The 19,954-nt window shown below is 42.4% G+C and overlaps 1 protein-coding gene across 9 annotated transcripts in view; it reads left to right on the top strand.

Moving 5' to 3' along the window:
• The window catches only part of PDE4DIPP2 (PDE4DIP), a 238,182-nt gene that overhangs the window by 83,362 nt on the left and 134,866 nt on the right, over positions 1–19,954 (top strand). For 8 of the 9 annotated variants that reach the window (XM_070367402.1, XM_070367396.1, XM_070367387.1 and 5 more), the window contains exon 4: positions 8,087–8,197. In XM_070367402.1, the coding sequence (XP_070223503.1) occupies positions 8,087–8,197 (111 nt within the window). Of the gene's footprint in view, positions 1–7,887; positions 8,198–19,954 lie in introns of those variants that run through there. The other variant, XM_070367398.1, reaches the window with a different exon arrangement.

Raw genomic sequence — 19,954 nt, 5'->3', positions numbered from 1 at the left:
GTAAGCAAATAAACAGTCTTCCTAGTAAGAGGTTCCTGGCCCTCTGGCAACTGCCTCCCTCCTCACCCTTTGTTCAAACTGTTGCTGCTAAGTCGCTTCAGTTTTGCCCGACTCTGTGTGACCCCATAGACGGCAGCCCACCAGGCTCCCCCGTCCCTGGGATTCTCCAGGCAAGAACACTGGAGTGGGTTGCCATTTCCTTCTCCAATGCATGAAAGTGAAAAGTGAAGGTGAAGTCGCTCAGTCGTGTCTGACTCTTAGCAACCCCACAGACTGCAGCCTACCATGCTCCTCCGTCCATGGGATTTTCCAGGCAAGAGTACTGGAGTGGGGTGCCATTGCCTACTCCGAACTGAGAGCCAGGATCTGCCTAAAGGAACAAAGTTGGACTCCTCATCCTGACTTTCGATATCTTTCTGAAATGGTTCTTTACTTCCTATCTTCTCTGTCCCCCACACAGGATGGCCTGTGCCCTTTGTTTCAGTCCAGTTGGTCATCTGCACCACTGCTTATGTTCTACCCACCTAGCTTGCCTTGTATTCTCCCTCTAGTCTATACAAACTTGATTCATCCTTTAAGGTGAGCTAAAATGTCATTCCTCTCTGGAACCTTCTCCGGTAGCCTCTTTTTCCTAATTTCTGTAGTTTTTGCTATTTGTATAGTTTATACTATCCTTTGCGGAGAAGGCAATGGCACCCCACTCCAGTACTCTCCTTTGATTATTATTTGTCATATGTAATATTATTCCCCATTTCTTCAGAACACTTGTTCACACTTCAGATTCTGTCTTGTGTATTAAAATTAGCCTGTTAGAATAATTTATTTTACTTATAAAATTACCTTTAGCTATGTTCTTCATCCTACAAGAACTGTGGAATCTTGTATACACGTTACGTTCTATTAAGATTAAATCCAGTGAGGTCAAAGTCAGCATTAGTTATTCATCCATTCTTTTATTCAACAAGTATTTTTGAGCACCTACTATGTGCCAGGCACTATTCTGGATACAGACAACATAGAAGTGAACAAAACAGGCCCAAATCCTGGCTTTCTCATGGAGTTTGCATGCTAGTGGGAGAGACAGACAAGAAAGAAAATAAGTAAATACAGTATGTTAGAAGATGATAATGCTATGGGATTAAAGAAACAGTGAAGGAAATAATGGAGGACTGGGGTGAGGCATAGGGTGAGCTACAATTTTAAATAGGGTGGTCACCTCATTGAGGAAGTGACATTTGATCCAAGACTTGAAGAGAGTGAGGAAGAGAATCATGCAGATAACTAAAGAAACCATGCCATTCAGAAGGATCAATTAGCTGAAAGGCCCTGAGAGGGAGGGGGTATTTTGGTATTTTTGAGAAACAGCAGATAAACCATGTGGCTGGAGGAGGGTATGTAGAGGGAGAGTAGCAGGGAAAAAAAGTAAAAGAGAGGGCAGGAGAGGGGCTCCATATTACTCAGGGCCTTGAGCCTTATGGGCTAATGAACAGACTTAGCCTTTCAGCCTTAGTTAGATAGGAAGCCACTGGTGGTTTCCAGCAGAGGAGTAATCTGATATCTTAAAAGGCTCACTGTGGCTGCTCTGCTAAGTATCACTGCTATTAGGGGAGCAAGGGTGGGAGCAGGGAGACCAGTTAAAGGACTATTCAAATAGCTTAGGGGAGGGACTTCCCTGGTGTCCAGTGGCTAAGACTCTGGGCTCCCAGTGCAGGGAACCTGCATTCAATCCCTGTTCAGGGAACTAGATACCACATGCCACAATTAATGATTCTGCATGCCACGACTAAGACCCAGCACAGCCAAATAAATATTAAATAAATAAAAGCACTTTAAAAAAATTAGCTTAAGGGAAAGATCACAGTATCTTGGGCCAGAGTGGCAAAGGTACCATCGGCAGTGGTGGCAGATAGATTCTCTGTATGTATTGAAAGTAGAATTAGGCAGATTTATAGACAGATGATGGAGAAGGCAATGGCATCCCACTCCAGTACTCTTGCCTGGAAAATCCCATGGATGGAGGAGCCTAGTAGGCTGCAGTCCATGGGGTCGCTAAGAGTCGGACACGACTGAGTGACTTCACTTTCACTTTTAACTTTCACACATTGGAGAAGGAAATGGCAACCCACTCCAGTGTTCTTGTCTGGAGAATCCCAGGGACGGGGAACCTGGTGGGCTGCGGTCTATAGGGTCACACAGAGTTGGACACGACTGAAATGACTTAGCAGCAGCAGCAGCATAGACAGATGAGACGATGTGTGTGAAAAAGAAGGGTTAAGAATAATTCAAAGTTTGGGGCCCAAACAACTCCAAATATTGGTGATTACAAACTGAAATGCAATCCAAAGAGGAAGAAACATGTGCTGGGAAAAATCAGGAATTCAGCTTTATATATCATGAGTGTGAGATATCTGTATTCAACTGGAGATTTCTACTAGGAAGTTAGATATAGACTGGAATTCAGGAGAAAGATCAAGATGGGCATATAAACTTAGAAATTTAAGTAAATAAAACATCACTTTTCTAGTCATCACTCTAGAAGATGTAGTTTCTTTGGAACCATTAAAACCAACTTTTTTATATTATTGGAAAACTATGAAAATAATATAAGCAAGCTAGCCCATATTAAACAGATCAAATCAGCAAAAAAGAAATATATATACAATACTTACCTGTTCATTGAAGTGAACTGAAAGTCGCTCAGTCATGTCCAACTCACTGTGACCCGATGGACTATACAGTCCGTGGAATTCTCTAGGCCAGAATACTGAAGTGGGTAGCCTTTCCCTTCTCCAGGGGATCTTCCCAACCCAGGTCTCCAGCATTGCAGGCAGATTCTTTACCAGCTGAGCCACAAGGGAAGCCCAAGAATACTGGAGTGGGCAGCCTGTCTCTTCTCCAGCGGATCTTCCTGACCCAGGAATTGAACCAGGGTCTCCTGCATTGCAGGTGGATTCTTTACCAACTGAGCTACCAGGGAAGCCCTACTTAACAAATATTTAGGGAGTACTTCCTAAATATTCTGCAATGAGAATATGAAGACACAAAGTATGTCTTGCCAGCCCTCAAGACACTCTAGTCTGATTGAGCTGATTGTATACTGTACAGTGGGATGAATGAACTGGAGAGGTCTTCTTGGCAATTGTGGGAGCTGAAAGAATGTAGAAAGACATTTCAGTCATTGACCCTTGAGCAGCTTACAGACTATTGGGTTGGTCAAAAGTTCATTGGGGTTTTTCTATAAGATGTTATGAAAAATCCTGAATGAATTTTTTGGCTAACTCAATAGTTAGACACATGAACAGTTAAAAGCTCTAAAATGTGTAAATAAACCTGCAGGACAGTAGAAGAGCTATACCATGAGGTATTGCCAAATGTTAATATTTGCCTTAAGTGCTCAAGAGGAAAATTTTTCCAGTCTGGCTAGCAGGGAAGCCTTTGAGTGAAATATGAACTTGAAAAAAGGACTTAAGTGAGAGGCAAGCTGTCTTGAGAGGCTGTGATGGTTTTTCTTTTATGCTAGTAGTGGCGAGATGCCTGTGAAGGGGTTTTAAGTAAGACTTAAGTTTTGGCAATAATGTTTTCAAAATAATGGAGTTTTTTCTAGCTGTAATAAGAAGAGATGGCTGGATGAATTCTGTCGGAGAGGATAGATAACTGTTGCAAAAGTTTTTGCTTTTGTGGATTATTGTGGGAATGTTGTAGGAATGGCATATTCAAGTTGAACTAACTAGCAAAGAGTTGGTTGCCTATATAGGGCTAGATCTTGGGTGAGACAGCTTGGTTTGGGATTTGGGGACTGTTTGGGAGGCAAAAATGATACCCCTAAAAGTGGACAAAATCTCTAAGGGAGAAAATGTGGAAAGAAAAAAATCAGAAGGCTAAGGACTACTTGTCATTTAAGCAGTAGCATTAAAGAGCCAGGAAATTAAAAAACAATAACAACACAGAAAAGGCTAGAGGGATAGGAAAAGAACAAGGGATTACAGAGTTCAAGAGGAAATAGGGTTAATGTGAAGAAAGAGATACCTAGGTTGGATAAGAACACCTGTATTCATATTCAATTTTACTTTCCATAAAGTTTCTATTTAATTATCTTACATGATGAAAGAATCCAAGTAGACATCAAAAGCATGATTAAACACTAATCTAGAATCTGGTATCTGGTTCCCCTGTGCAAAATGGGGTCTTCCCTCATGGCTCAGGCAGTAAAGTATCCTCCTGCAATGCAGGAGATGTGGGTTCAATCCCTGGATCAGGAAGATCCTCTGAAGAAGGGAATGGCAACCCACTCCAGTATTCTTGCCTGGAGAATCCCATGGACAGAGGAGCCTGGCAAGTTACAGTCCATGGGGTCACAAAGAGTCAGACATGACTGAGCGACTAAGCATGCATGCACATTCAAAATGGAGGTAATAATAACTAGGTTATTCCTCTAGAAGCTTAGACCAGGAAAAGGCCTTAAAAATCACCTGGTTTCAACTACTTCATTTTATAAAGGAGGACAGTTAGGCCTCTGGAGAAGTGTACTCCCAAGGTCATATAGTTATTTAGTAACAGAGCTGGAACCAGAAAAAGGATCTTTTTGAATTTTAGACCTTTCTCTTCCTCACTGTCTCTACCTAAGCCTAGATGACATTCATTTATTCTAAAAGCACCAATTTAATGGAAACAGCTAAATGCATTTTAAATGTGCATTTAAAAAAAATGAAGACTATATTGTCTTAAGTTACTAGTGGTCTAGGTAAGAAATGTGTTGCTGCTTATCATTCATATCCGTTCAAGAGAAAATGCTCAGTCATGTCTATCTCTCTGTGGCCCCCATGGACTGCAGCCTGCCAGCCACCTCTGTCCATGGGATTTCCCAGGCAAGAATACTGGAGTGGTTGCCATTTCCTCCTCCAGGATTTGAGAGAATGCTCAGTTCTAATTGTGCCTCCTGAATCCAGTTTATTTTCTCAAACTTTTTTTATCTTTCAAAGCAAATTGCAAATACAACTTCTAGTGGAAGCTTTCTTTCTCTCACCATCCCAATTAAAATGAATCACTCTTTCTTCTGGGTTCCCATAGATTCAGTATTTTTCAAAGCTTCAGGACAAAATTTATTAGTAGGTCTTGAAATCAATTCCACCTGACCTGCCTCTTGAGAAATCTGTATGCAGGTCAGGAAGCAACAGTTAGAACTGGACATGGAACAACAGACTGGTTCCAAATAGGAAAAGGAGTACGTCAAGGCTTTATATTGTCACCCTGCTTATTTAACTTATATGCAGAGTACATCATGAGAAACGCTGGACTGGAAGAAATACAAGCTGGAATCAAGATTGCCGGGAGAAATATCAATAACCTCAGATATGCAGATGACACCACCCTTATGGCAGAAAGTGAAGAGAAACTAAAAAGCCTCTTGATGAAAGTAAAAGAGGAGAGTGAAAAAGTTGGCTTTAGCTCAACATTCAGAAAACGAAGATTGTGGCATCCGGTCCCATCACTTCATGGGAAATAGATGGGGAAACAGTGGAAACAGTGTCAGACTTTATATTTTCGGGCTCTAAAATCACTGCAGATGGTGACTGCAGCCATGAAATTAAAATACGCTTACTCCTTGGAAGGAAAGTTATGACCAACCTAGACAGCATATTCAAAAGCAGAGACATTACTTTGCCAACAAAGGTTGGTCTAGTCAAGGCTATGGTTTTTCCTGTGGTCATGTATGGATGTGAGAGTTGGACTGTGAAGAAGGCTGAGCGCTGAAGAATTGATGCTTTTGAACTGTGGTGTTGGAGAAGACTCTTGAGAGTCCCTTGGACTGCAAGGAGATCCAACCAGTCCATTCTGAAGGAGATCAGCCCTGGGATTTCTTTGGAGGGAATGATGCTGAAGCTGAAACTCCAGTACTTTGGCCACCTGATGCGAAGAGTTGACTCATTGGAAAAGACTCTGATGCTGGGAGGGATTGGGGGCAGGAGGAGAAGGGGAAGACAGAGGATGAGATGGCTGGATGGCATCACTGACTCGATGGATGTGAGTCCGAGTGAACTCCGGGAGTTGGTGATGGACAGGGAGGCCTGGCGTGCTGTGATTCATGGGGTTGCAAAGAGTCAGACACGACTGAGCGACTGAACTGAACTGAACTGAAATCAGTTCAGTGGGTCACTCCCAAAAAGAGAAATGGAATAGAAAATATCAAAGTGCATCCATCCCACAAAGTGCTGGTTAACATTACTTTGGGGAATTTGTACTTCAGTTGTGTGTGTGTGTGTGCATGTACTGGATTTCAGTATGAAGTGTAAAAAGTTTAAATAACACAGGCCATAGCGTAAAACACATGCATACGTGCATGCTAAGCCACTTAAGTCATGTTAGACTCTTTGTAACTCTATGAACTGTAGCACCCCAGGCTCCTCTGTCCATGGGATTCTCCAGGCAAGAATACTGGAGTAGGTTGCCATGCCATCTTCCAGGGGATTAACCCACGTCTTTTACATCTGCTGCATTGGCAGTTGGATTCTTTATCACTCATGCCACCTGGGAAGCTCAAAACATATGCATCTGTATCTATATGGGCACCTATCTCTTGGAAGGTTGGGACTGTCTTCATCTTTGTATCCCTCTTGTTCAGCGTATCACCTGCTGTGTACAAAGGGGATGTTTATTGGAATTATCATGTATAAAGAATTAGATGAATGAAGAGCAGGTAGTGTGGAGAGGAAATGACTACTTGAATTAAGTATAAACTTTTTGTTTTCTTTACTTTGAATGTTAATATTATTTTTTTTTTTTTTTTTCACGCTAGTATTATTGCAACCGAGAACCTGCGTTTGGTATCTGTGCTGTGGAGTTGTCTCCCAGTCACCTTCAATGTCCTGTGTGGTGTGGTATAAATAATACTTCCTGCTAATGTTGCAGCTGTCATTCAAGGATCTTAAATTGCTTTAGGAGCAGGATCTGGTGATGAGTGCCTGGCTCCACTTGGCAGGTGCTGGAGTTAAGAACTAGTGACTGGGTGAAATCTCTGGGCTCCAGTCTGACGCCTCCCTTTATCACCTCCCACCCTCTTTTTCTCCCTCATCCCTTAGAGGGAGTAGCCTTTGACCCTGCCTCTTTGAGCTGGTGTAGCTGGTAGAGAGTGCAAAGATTTCACTGAACTGGAAGATTGCCTCTTTCTTTGGAGGTAGCTCAGGTGTGTGGACTTCCCAGTGGTAGTTCAGTGGTAAAGAATCTGCCTGCCAGTACAGGAAACACAGGTTTGATCCCTGGGTTGGAAAGATCTCCTGGAGAAGGAAATAGCAACCTATTCCAGTATCCTTGCCTAGGAAATCCCATGGACAGAGGAGCCATGGGGTCGCAGACAGTCAGACATGACTGAGCACGCATAGGCACGTACACACACATGCACACACGCAGGTGTAGGGGGAGGTGAGCAGGATAAGAAAGGTCATTTCTCTAACTGCCTCAAGGCTTGAAAGGTCCAGGGAGAAAACCTGGGAAGGAACTGATTAGAGATGAGCCTCTGGATATCAAAGGAAATTAGAAACCCCTCTGATGAGTCCTTCTTGAAGATTTGCACCTGATAGGAAGCGGGGGATATTCCATACATGGTCACCATTCTGTGGGCCATTTTGTAAACTTGCAATCCCACCATCACCTTGAATTACTCCCCTTCCCCATTTCCTGGGAGCTTCTGGGGGGTCAGCCCCCCTCTCTTTTAGGAGAAACTGTTAACTGCTTACAGTTGGGCCTGGGAGACTCTGCAAGAGTGAGAGCCGAGTCCTAGCTAGGAGTCAGGTTACACCACTTGTGTTTGAGTTCACGCAGCATGTTCCTCTGTCAGGGATTCCGCAAATATCTCCCGAGGTAAAAAAGGAAAGCGGGCGCGCTCCAGCACCCAGAGCAGCGAGCCCAGGCCCAAGTGCGGGAGGCAGCCAGCCGCCAGGGCCATGTCGCCGTAGCCCCGCAGTGTGGCCGCGGGCTCGCTTCATGCCGCGGTGCAGCTGCACCACGTTCCTGGGCTGAGGGGGGCAACCGGGCACGTGCTCCTCCCCATGGGTTGCCCACCATGTCTAATGGATATCGCACTCTGTCCCAGCACCTCAATGACCTGAAGAAGGAGAACTTCAGCCTCAAGCTGCGCATCTACTTCCTGGAGGAGCGCATGCAGCAGAAGTATGAGGCCAGCCGGGAGGACATCTACAAGCGGGTGAGTGCTGGGGGAGCTGCCACTCCGCTGGGGTGGCGAGGGGCCAGTGTGGACACATCAAGATGCTGGGGGTTGTTCCTATGTTCCTCCTCATGCTGTGCGAACGAGCGAGGGAGGCGGTTCCGGGCCGGCTGTGGTCACCTTCACGCCTTCTGACCTTGGACAACCCATTTCGCCTCTTTTATTTCCTGCTCTCCTACTCTGTAAAAATAGGGAGTGGGATTAAATCAGAGGCTCCCAAAGTCTGATGTGGAACTGTGGAGAGCAGTCACCTTGGGAGCTGCCTTATAAGTATAGCTACATTCCTGACTCACCCCCAGGGATTCTGATTTAGTAAGGGAAGGGGAACTCAGAAACCAGCATTTTTAAACAACCCCTGGAGAAGACTGAAGCTGTAGTTTTTAAGTCCCATTCTCTGCTTAGAGCAGGGAGCCTTCTAGCTCTGGCTGGCGCATGGGGGCAGGAAATGATGCCATGGAGGAAAGGGCAGAGATGGAGGACATTTCTATTCCTTAAATCCATGATTTGTTTTTGAAGATGATTATTCAGATGAATTTCTAGGATAGAATGTTAGGCATTTTCATCTTTCGGAATAGTTCACCTTAGAGTGAAGAAAGGGTATTGATGGAATGAACAGCCTGTTGGCCTTGGGTGGGGTGTGAGAGGGAATGTCAGCTTCCCTGGAAGGGAGGGCCATCTTAGTTGATGGGTGAGTGGGGTGGGGAAGGAAGACTGGGGGGATTGGCTGAGTTGAGGGTGAGGCAGCACCTTGGTAAGAGGACGTTAGGCTATGGTTTACAAGGATTAAGCTTCCACGCCACAATGTTAGTTTCCTTAGCTTCCTTAGTGTCTGGGCAAGCAGGAACTGAAGCGGCCTGAGTGACCTGGAGCTGATGGCCTCTGACTTTATCAGAGATCCTGAATCTCCAGCTGTTCACACCAGAAGACTGTATGAATATTATCATTATCTATGTGTGCCCTGTCCTGTTGAGAAGAAGGTTGGGATGCATTACAGGCTGCTAGATAATTCTTTGGATCAGAGGAATAACTGGTATCCATGAGACCCAAACCACTCTTTGGTAAATTCAACTATTATGAGCAGCTAAATCTGAGGCATTTAGCCCTATTTTATGTCTTTCCTGGATTGCTGTGTTTTAACCTGAATTTTCCTGAAATTGATCAGACTCATCTTTCATCTTTTATGTGGCTATATAGTGAGGTGGGCTTCCCTGGTTGCTCAGCTGGTAAAGAATCTGCCCTCAGTGCAGGAGACCTGGGTTTGGAAGATCCTCTGGAGAAGGGAAAGGCTACCCTTCTCCAGTAATCTGGCCTGGAGAATTCCATGGACTATAGTCGCAAAAAGTCAGATACAACTAAGCGACTTTCACTTTTGTGAGTGTGCCTCAGTGGAACTGCCAGTAGTCAAGGAGGATATTGCCAAGTGAGGGTTGGTAACAGAGGGAGGAAGAAGGGGAGCATGAGTAGCAGTGTTTGCCTTGGAGTAGGAATAGTGAGTAAATTTGCTCACTGTGCAGAGAAAGGAAAATTTTCCTACTAACTGTCTCTAAAGCAAGGCAGAAGGAAGGGACAATTTCTTAGATAATTTTTCTTAGAGAAATCCTTTCTTAGAATTTTTTTTAGCTTGAATCAAGTGACTGCTTGAGTCATTTCATCTCATTTAGTCTCACCCTCTGCTCTGCAATAGCTAAGGAGACAGTCTTCAGGGAAACTTTGGGTCTGTGTGAGAGGGCACCATTGCTTTCCTGGAGAAGTGTGATTAAGATTATAGTGACTTGTTAGGCAGTCCAATGGTTAGGACTCTGTGCTTCCCATCCCTGGTTGGGGAACTAATATCCCACAAACCATGTGGTGCAACCAAAAACAAAAAAAAATGATTATAGAAGCTGCATGGGAGCATGGTCCGGGGGTAAGAGAACATGGTCACATGCAGAAGTGACAACCCTTTTGTTAGACTCGAGTATTGCCATGAGGTTTCTCAGGTGGTGCTAGTGGTAAAGAATCTGCCTGCCAGTTAAGGAAATGTAAGAGACGTGGGTTTGATCCCTGGATGGGGAAGATCCCCTGGAAGAGGGCATGGCAACCCACTTCATTATTCTTGCCTGGAGAATCCCATGGACACAGGAGCCTCGGGGGCTACAGTCCATGGGGTCGCAAAGAGTTGGACACGACTGAAGCAACTTAGCACACGCACACAATACCATGAGTCCCACTCAGGTGGTAAAAATGGCCCTATCTCTTTTTGGTCATAAAAACAGAGTAATCAGGCAGCTGCTGGCCTCATATAATTTGGGGAATCTTAAACCTTGTGGGGTCACAAAGGGACTAACACAGTTAAATGTGAAACACATGCATGGGAATATCGGAGGGTGAGATTAAAAGAACCAAACTGCTCCGTTTTCAAATATCATAATAACTATTACTGCTACTGCTGCTAAGTCACTTCAATCATGTCCGACTCTGTGCGACCCCATAGATGGCAGCCCACCAGGCTCCCCCATCCCTGGGATTCTCCAGGCAAGAACACTGGAGTGGGTTGCCATTTCCTTCCCCAATGCATGAAAGTGAAAAGTAACAGTGAAGTCGCTCAGTCATGTCCGACCCTCAGCGACCCCATGGACTGCAGCCTTCCAGGCTCCTCCATCCATGGGATTTTCCAGGCAAGAGTACTGGAGTGGAGTGCCATTGCCTTCTCCGAGTAACTATTACTACTAGTAGGCATACAACTACTGCCTACTTGAGTATTCTGTACTCCCTCCTTTCACTTCTCATCATACCTCTTATTCCTTTCACCTGTCAGATCACTCATCCCATTTTGCTGTGATTATTTGGGAAGCACCAACAGCTTAGGTTAACATGCCCTCATTTGGGAAGCAGAACACATAAAGCCTTTATCATCATTAATATCATAGTTGAAATTAGCTTATCACACTTTGTTGTGATGAGGGATTGATAGAAATCAGGAGAGTTCCACTTTGACAGAAGGATAAAGGATTAGAAAACCAGAAATCAGGAGCCCTGGACAACCAGAGGCCTGGGTGAGTTACTTAGCCCTTCTGAGCCTCTTCCAGTTCCTGCAGAACTGGCATTAAGAGTAATACACAGCACCATAGGCACTGAAGGTTATCTGTTGAGAGTATGAATAAATAGCCACCATAATGATTAAATAAGATATATCAAAGCACTTTGTGAACTTTATCGCATTATGCATAATGAGAGGGCAGTAGTTGTATGCCTACTAGTAGTAATAGTTACTATGATATTTAAAAATGAAGCAGTTTGGTTCTTTTAATCTCACCCTCACATATTCCCATGCGAATGTTTCCCATTTAACCGTGTTAGTCCCTGTGTGACCCCACAAGGTTAGGACCATGAATTAGCAGCCATGTTGGCAGAGACAAGGAGAGTGATATGTGATGCATCACATGGTAAGTCAGGTAGTTCAGATAAGAATTTAGAACCCTGTTCTGTGGCTAAACTTAGCTTGATTTTTCTTTAGTGTTGAAAGGACTCTTCTTTGAATATAGTAAAAGCATTAAATCATACTCAACTAAGTTAATCTGAATTAACTTGGGTGTTGTATGCATGGTTCACTTAAAGAAAACTAGTATTTGTGAAACATGTAAGAAAATTCTATTGTGAATAGGAATTATTTTATCATTTTACATATAGTTTACTATGGCAAACTTTTAAGTTAGTTGTACTGAAGAGTAAAAAATACTGTCTTAGAGACAAGCAAGCATTTCACCATGGTGACTATAGGGAACGGAAGTATGAGAAACTTTAGGAGAAAAGGACTAGAGAGAGGGTTCTGTCTTTCTCTTTCCAAGTAGCAAGTCCTCCTTTATGTAGCTAATTGAGGGAGAGACTGAAGTAGATATACACAATTCTTAATTGTAAAGGAAGCTACAAGGCTGTTTAATTTTAAGAGAAGTTGTAAGAGTTAGTTATATAAAAACCTAAAAGTATCAACTTCAAGGCAAGTAAATGTAAAAGGAGTTAAGGGTTTCTCTCTTTCAAGCTGTTCAGAGAATTAAGAAATAAAATAGTATTAAATTATACATAAGAATTGGTTCTGTGAGACTGGCTACTGTTTGTTGAGTGTTTAAGTTAAACTACCTTTAAGCTTCAACTTTTGTAAATGACTAGACACACAGGAGGAGGCTGTGTACCCTCAGCACAGAACAACTGAGGCATGTACCTACATGATTAGATGCCACCGCCCCCTCATGGTTGCATTTATTAATTGTAGGTTTAGAGTGTGGGGTAGACAATATCTAAAGCACCGAAGGGAGAGATCATTGCAGTACACAGAGCTCCTGATTCTGAAGCAAAGTCAAGTCAGAAAACTGTAAGTGGTCTACAGCTGAGCATGGCCCACTCCCAGGGAGACTGGCGTGTTAGCATTTCTGAACTGCAGCTGCTCTGGTAAATAATTTCTGGGCGGCATCTTGGCGAACTTCCTCGTTGCTGTTGATTATCTAATCCTGCACCTTCTCATGATAGCCAAGTGTTCTGCCACTAGAAATATGCCCAACCCTGGAATTTATGAAATCCACTGCTGTGTGGTAAACACCCAATCCCCAAACAGCACACTAAAACCTCCATCCACTGTGTTTTGCCACATGATGACTGCTTACTTGTTAAGCTTGTTTGAATTTATTATTATTCAAGGTCATTTTTAAAAAGACTTAAGGTTTCCATTCTAAGAATGGAATTTAAAATCTGACAAGGTCAGATCCTGTTGCTTAGAAATTGAATGTTATCATCCTGGACCAAATAGAGTCTGTGTTGAATGTGACATAATTCATGTTGGAAGTTAAAGTGGTTTTGGCCTTTAGGATAGGAGTTGAAAGAGTTGTGTTCTCTTGTTTTGTGGGCTTTAAACTGCCTGACTTCTTTGAGCTGTGGTTTCTCTTCTTTTGAGACTGGATATTTTTCCTGAGAATACTTTGATGTTTATACATAGCTTATTTCTGCAGCCAGGTTTTTAAAACAGCCCACTGACTTTACTTGCCTACCAAATTTTTATCATCCCTGTTCTTCTGCCGTCACTGAGTGCAGTCGCTAAGAGTCAGGAACAAGACAGACTTGAGATGAAATCTTGGTTCTACCACTGGCTATATAAATACTAGAATTTATCTTTGCTGAAGGGGGTGTTGTAATACTTTCTATCTTACAGGGTCTGAAGGAGGATCCTATGAGCCTATTAGTTGAAATCAGCACAATGCCTATCACATGGTAGTAAGCCGTCATGTAATTTTTGCTGCTGCTGTGACAAACTGAGAGATGGCAAAGTTATCCACATCAGTCCAGTTACTGAACATGTTCAATTTGGACCATTTTTTATTCCAAATCAGTTTCTTCATCCTCAGTAGTAGACTCGGGACCATTTGTCTCAATTCTTCATTTTAGTTTGCCCAAGTATAAATAACACTATGTAATCCAAGTGTCTTTGTAGCAGCAAAGTTACTGGCACCCTCAAATATGAATGTTTCTTTAAAAAAACCCAGGAAACAAGAAAGGCTGAGTTTGTTAAGTTTTTAAATAAAATATTTTAGTCATAATACAAAGTCCTTTGCTTTCACAGAAACTATTATTATAACTATGATTGGTTATAATTAAAAATTTTTTATCATCTTTGTAGTTTGGCCTGGTTCTAAATTCAGCTTATTTAGTTTATTTTTTAAGACCTATGTTTCTTTTTAATGGAGATATAATTAACATTGCATTTGTTTCAGGTGTACAACATAACAATCCTATATATATATATAGATATATATACACACACATATATATCATGAGATGATCACCACAGTAAATCTAGTTCACATCCATCACCCCACATTTGTTGTTACTGTTCAGTCCTCAGTCGTTTCCGACTCTTTGTGACCTCATGGACTGCAATACACCAGACTTCCCTGTCCTTCCCCATCTCCCGAAGTTTGCTCAAACTCATGTCCATTGAGTCGGTGATGCCATCCAACCATCTCATCCTCTGTCGTCTCCTTCTCCTCCTGCCCTCAATCTTTCCCAGCATCAGGGTCTTTTCCAGTGAGTTGGCTCTTTGCACCAGGTGGCCAAAGTATTGGAGCCTCAGCTTCAGCAACAATCCTTCCAATAAATATTCAGGGTTGACTTCCTTTAGGATTGACTGGTTTGGTCTCCAGTCAATCAGCCCACATAGTGATACTTTTTTTCCTTATATGAGAATCTCAAGATTTACTGTCTTTATTGGATTTCTTTTTGGCTCAATGACTAATTTTCTTTGGTCCTAACATGATGTCTTTAGGTTTTGGGAAATGTGATGAGTAATAGTGTACGTACAGACTAGGCCCCCAAAAGTTCAGTGAAGTCCCAAGGAGCTCCATCAGGCCATATAATTTAGGAACCTTGACTTGAACCAATGGAAGGTGATTACAGAAAGACAAGTATCTTTGAGGGATATAAAAATGTAGGGACAGAAGTTTTAGACTCAGAATACTTGAATTCTGACTCCACCTTTCTCCCACTACATCTCCTTGGCCTGGTTCTTAACTTCATTGAAACTTGTTTCCTAAGAGGGAGGCATGAATTCCTGTCCTGCCCTGCTCCCTATATGTGGACTTGTTTAATGTGTTAGATGTTCGAACACTGTAAAGCATTATTGCTACCCTGCATACCTGGAGAGTGTATACCTTCTCGGATTACTGTCTAAAGTGACTGTTGCAGCTGCTGTTGCAGAGTGAGTGGTTTTCTTATATTTAACAGAGCTGACTCTGTCTTCTTTTTATAGTTGGATACCTTGTTTAGTCAGCTGCTAAGTTTTTTCCCCCTGTATTTTACTTATGTGAACTTTAAGAAATACGTATAGTAAGGAAGGGGGAAAGGTGAATAAAGAGAGAGAAATAAGGGCTACTTTGGCCAAACTATTTTTAAACACTTCTGTAGAAGTCTGGTATGAACACAGTCTGTGTGTGCTGACTCCTCACTCTCTGCTTTCTGAGGTTCTTGAAGCCTTGCTTGTGATTTCCTCTTTGAGGGAGTAGAAGTCGGAAGAAATTAGGGAGACTTCATTCATTAAATAGTTGTAACCAGTATTTTTGTTTTTGGTTAAAATTTTTAAAACTTCACCCCCTTTAAAATGGCTTTGGTAAAAACCAAACAGAGACAGAAAATAGCATGTGTTGGTCAGGATGTGGAGAAAGTGGGAACCCTGTGTATAGCTGCTTGGGAATGGGAAATGGTGTCACTACTGTGGAAAACAGTGTGACAGTTTTTCAAAAAATTGAACATAGAATTATTATATGATGCAGCGATTCCAATTCTAGGTATATACCCAAAGTAAGTGAAAGTAGGGACTTGAACAGATCTTTGTACATCCACATTCATAGCAGCACCTTTCACATTAGCCAAAAGGTAAAAGCAACCTAAATATCCATTGACAGATAAATGGATAAACAAAATGTTGTGTATACATACCATGGAATATTGCCTAGCCAAGGAAGGAAGCTCTGACACATGAATGAACTTAAAGGATGTTATACCAAGTAAAATAAACTAGTCACAAAAGGATAAATATATGATTTTACTTATTGTAGGACCCAGAGCAGTCAGATTCATAGAGACAGAGAATGGTGGTTGCCAGGGACTGTGGGGAGGTAGGGAATTGGGGGTTTATTGTTTAATGGATATAAACCCAGGGGAAAAGTTCTGGAGATGGTTGGTTATACAGTATTAATGTATTTAATGTCACTGAACTGTATGCTTAAAAATGGTTAAAATAGCAAGTTTTATATTAAGTATATTTTCCACTTAATTTTTTAAAAGCAACTCTCCCATAATTGTCACAGTCCCTTTAAAATTTTGTGAAATCCCTAACAAAAATAACTTTTTCCCCTGGTTTTTGCATAACACAACTCTTCTCATTTTTAAGAGCTCTTAATTAGATGTCATAATACTTTGAAGAGTTTTGGGAAGAGAAATTTTGTTCCTTTGAATATTTAAGACTTATTCTTTCAACCACTAGGAAACAAATCTAAAACTAAATCTGAAGCCTCATTTAATTTTAAACCACTTTCAACTAGCTTCTTAACTATGTCCGTATAATTTATACTTCTACATGATCTTATCACGAAGCCACTTCTTCTTAGCTATGTGTATTCATGTTTACACACTGATAAAAGCAGCATGATATAGTTGAAAAAATAGGCATTTTAAATTCCCATCTCAAATGTTTACTTTGTTTATATTATCACCTTAGCCATTCATTTACTCATGTCTGTACACATTCGTTCAGGATTTCAAACATCTACTGACTACTGTATGCCAGTGCTACTATGCTAAGTGCTGGTGGAGAAAGTTATCAATAAATACATAAAAATGGTATAATAAGGGCTACCATAGAGGTATGTACCAATTGTTCTATAATACTAAGGATGATAATTAATTTCTCCAAGAAAGTCCTTGCCAAGCATGTGAAGTTTGCATTGAATCGTAAGAAATAATAGAACAAGGAATGGGATAAAGCATTTCAGGCAGAAGAAACAGTATTTACAAGGGCATAGAAGTTTAAAAAGGGGATTGGTGGCTCAGACAGTAAAGAGTCTGCCTGCAATTTGGGAGAACTGGGTTTGATCCCTGGATTGGGAAGATCCCCTGAAGAAGGAAATGGCAACCCACTCCAGTATTCTTGCCTGGAAAATCCCATACTCAGGGGAGCCTGGTGGGCTATAGCCTGGCAGAGTTGCAAAGAGTCAGACATGACTGAGCGACTAACACTCTGGAAGCATGAAAAAGCATTGCATACTTAGCACACTTCAGATCTTTCAATATGAATAGAACTTGTGGTGGTTTAAGATGAGACTGGAAAGGTAAGCAGGAGACAGATAATGGGAGCTTTGGATTCATCCATTCATGCATTAATAAACATTATTTTGGCACCTACTATATTCCAAGTACTGTGCTAGAAGTTGGGGCTTCAAACATGCATAAGACACAAGTGATAACAGTCTGATAGGAGGCAGTGATAGAGATCGTATGAGTATAAAGAACTCAAATGAGGCCTCTCTAACCCAGCTGAATAGAATAGACTGAAGGAAAATCTACAAAGGATTCATTGAGGACCCCTGAGCTTTGTCTTCAAAGGAGAGTAAGCATTGGTTAGTCAGTGGGAGAGAGGAGGTGGTAAAAGCAAAGAAGCAAAAGCTTAAAGACAAGAAACCACATAGTATGTGTGTGTATGGAGAATTCTAAGTGGTCTTTTGTTGCTAAATTCGAGTTCTCAACGTACAATGAGGCTGAAGGGTATGATGGACATAATCCTTTGTGCTGCTTTAAAGACTGTAGACTTCATCCTGAGGAGAGCAGGTAGGAAGTCATTTATGGGCCTTAATGTTGAGACAGTCCAAAAGTGGGTTGGAAAAGAATTTCCAGACACAGAGCAGTTCAGAAGGGAGTGAGTTTATTAAGAACAAAGAGCAGAGATAATGTGGGCACTGCGATCACAGCGGGCCAACCTCCTGACAGATCAGGGAAAGTCGATGCTTTTCATAGGTTAGTAGGCAGTTTTTGTAGCCTCTGGACAAAATTCCTGCTGGAAGGTTGGCATTAGGTGATTGGTTAGGGCACTACTGGATGACTACTGGAGTGGGCATTTTTGCCTAATTTGGAGTCAGGAAGCCTGCTGATCACCAGGGCTTTTGGCAACAGTTACAGAGGGCTCAGTCAGCTTCAGAGGTGACCTTGGTTCTGGGCTCTGGTTCTGTGGCCTTGGTACAAGGCCTCGCACCTGTGGCCTTGGGGCAGGACTCCATACTTAAGCAGGAAACATGCTAGATCCTTCTGGTGGGAGAGGAAGATGGATTCAAGGATGATAAGGCAGGAAGTCAGGAGAACAGAGAGACCAACCAAGAGATGATGTGGGCCTAGATGAAGGCCGTGGCAGTAGGAATGGAGGGGAGGGAGCTGGTCTGTGAAATGTTTGGGAGGTAAAATATCTGTAGGACTTGGTAATGGAAGAGGGTGGAGGGAAAGGAACCAAGAAGACAGCCAGGTTTCTGGCTTTGACAAGTTGCTTTTTCTGGGTCTCTGGTTCTTAATGTATAAAATGTGTGGGCCAGACTGGGATTGACACTGACATCTCTCCCAGCTCTGCAGTTCTGTGATTTTGAGCAGCCAAATCTTTGGATACTCTCACCCTAGCTAAGATAGCCACTTCCCTTCTCCCAGTCCCCCTGATGCTGACTCGGGAAGTAAGGTGCCAGTAGAACTGAGACGGCTTTAAGACTGCCAGCCAATGTCAGGAAAACCTAGTGCTGTTACCAGGTAGCTGCAGTTATAATTAGCCCAGCTGCTAGGGAAAAATTGAGATTCAGTAATCATGGACTGCCAGAAACAGCTTTTCCCAACTGGATGAATTTGTTTGCAAGAACAAAGAGGATATGGATGGAATGTTTTTAATATGCTTTTGGAGAATTCAGTTTTTGCCCAGAATATGTTAAAAGCAGAAAATAGGTTTGTGCTTGGGTTACTTAACATCTTGTCTGTGGTAGTGAGTGGATCTGAAAATTCTGCTTTGGTATATATTTGGAAAGCTGGAAAATTACTTTCACTTGAAGGGAGATAAATAAGAACATAGAATCACAGTTTAGAGTTGTAAAAGATCCTAGAGATAACCCCCTTCACATTTTAGGAAGGCTTTTTATTTTAAAATAACTTTAGACATACAGAATAGTTGCAAAAATATAGAGTTCCTATATACTGTATTTACTTTGAGGGCAGGAGGAGAAGGGGGTGACACAGGATGAGATGGTTGGATGGCATCTCTGACTCAGTGGACTTGAGTTTGAACAAACTCCAGGAGATAGTAAAGGACAGGGAAGCCTGGCATGTTCTAGTCATGGGGTTGCAAAGAGTTGGACATGACTTAGCAACTGGACAACAACAACAGCTTTCCCAAATGAATAAATCTTTTATTTTAAATGTAATGAGGCTGAGGCCCAGAATGGTAAAGTAACTTGCCTAAGATCACACAGCAACTTAACCATCAGGTTGAACCTAGAATCCATGAGGCCTTGCTTCCTGTTCAGGCACTTGCAATGACTTTCTTGGCCTTCAGCAAAAGCTCAAGGAATCTATATGCTTATCAGAAGTTTAGACTTTCTTTCCTTTTATATTACTGGCCTAAAACAGAGTATATACAGCAGAAGCAAGAGTTCTTCACTGATAATTGATTCTGTATCCTGTGCCTGCTATCAAAAGAAAATATTTAGTTATTCAGCCTACATACCCCTTCTGGAGGCATTTCATTATTATATGTTTCCAAAAGCCATTGGGAACTTTGACGGCAGGAGGCAGTGGGTTATGCTTCCTCCTCTGGCCCCTGCCATCTCACCTAAGCAAATTCAGCCTCCCAGAGAAATGAGGCTCTGTTGACCATGGAGAAGGTACTGAGCAGGGGGCTGGTGCAAACTGGAAAGAGGCCTACCCTATCATGTTAGGTAGCAGCTAATCCACCCACACACTGAAAGACAGCAATCTGGCTTGGTACATGCTGTTCTGTAGAGAGCTAAGTAATAGTCAGTTGGCTCTTCGCCAGGCAACTTTAGAAAAGACTTTGGGCTGCACTGGGCAGTTATCATCCCTGTTATTTGGAAACTTGGCTCCAAGAGGTTGGGAGTGAATGAAAGGCACCGGCTGCCTTGTCACGCCAGCTTTTCATCTCTCACCCTCATATAAGGTCCCACTGGCATGCAGGGC

Source organism: Bos mutus, chromosome 3 (assembly GCF_027580195.1).
Source record: "Bos mutus isolate GX-2022 chromosome 3, NWIPB_WYAK_1.1, whole genome shotgun sequence".
Taxonomy (NCBI): domain Eukaryota; kingdom Metazoa; phylum Chordata; class Mammalia; order Artiodactyla; family Bovidae; genus Bos; species Bos mutus.
The sequence above is the reverse complement of the archived record's forward strand: the minus strand, read 5'-3'. Positions and strand labels throughout refer to the sequence as shown.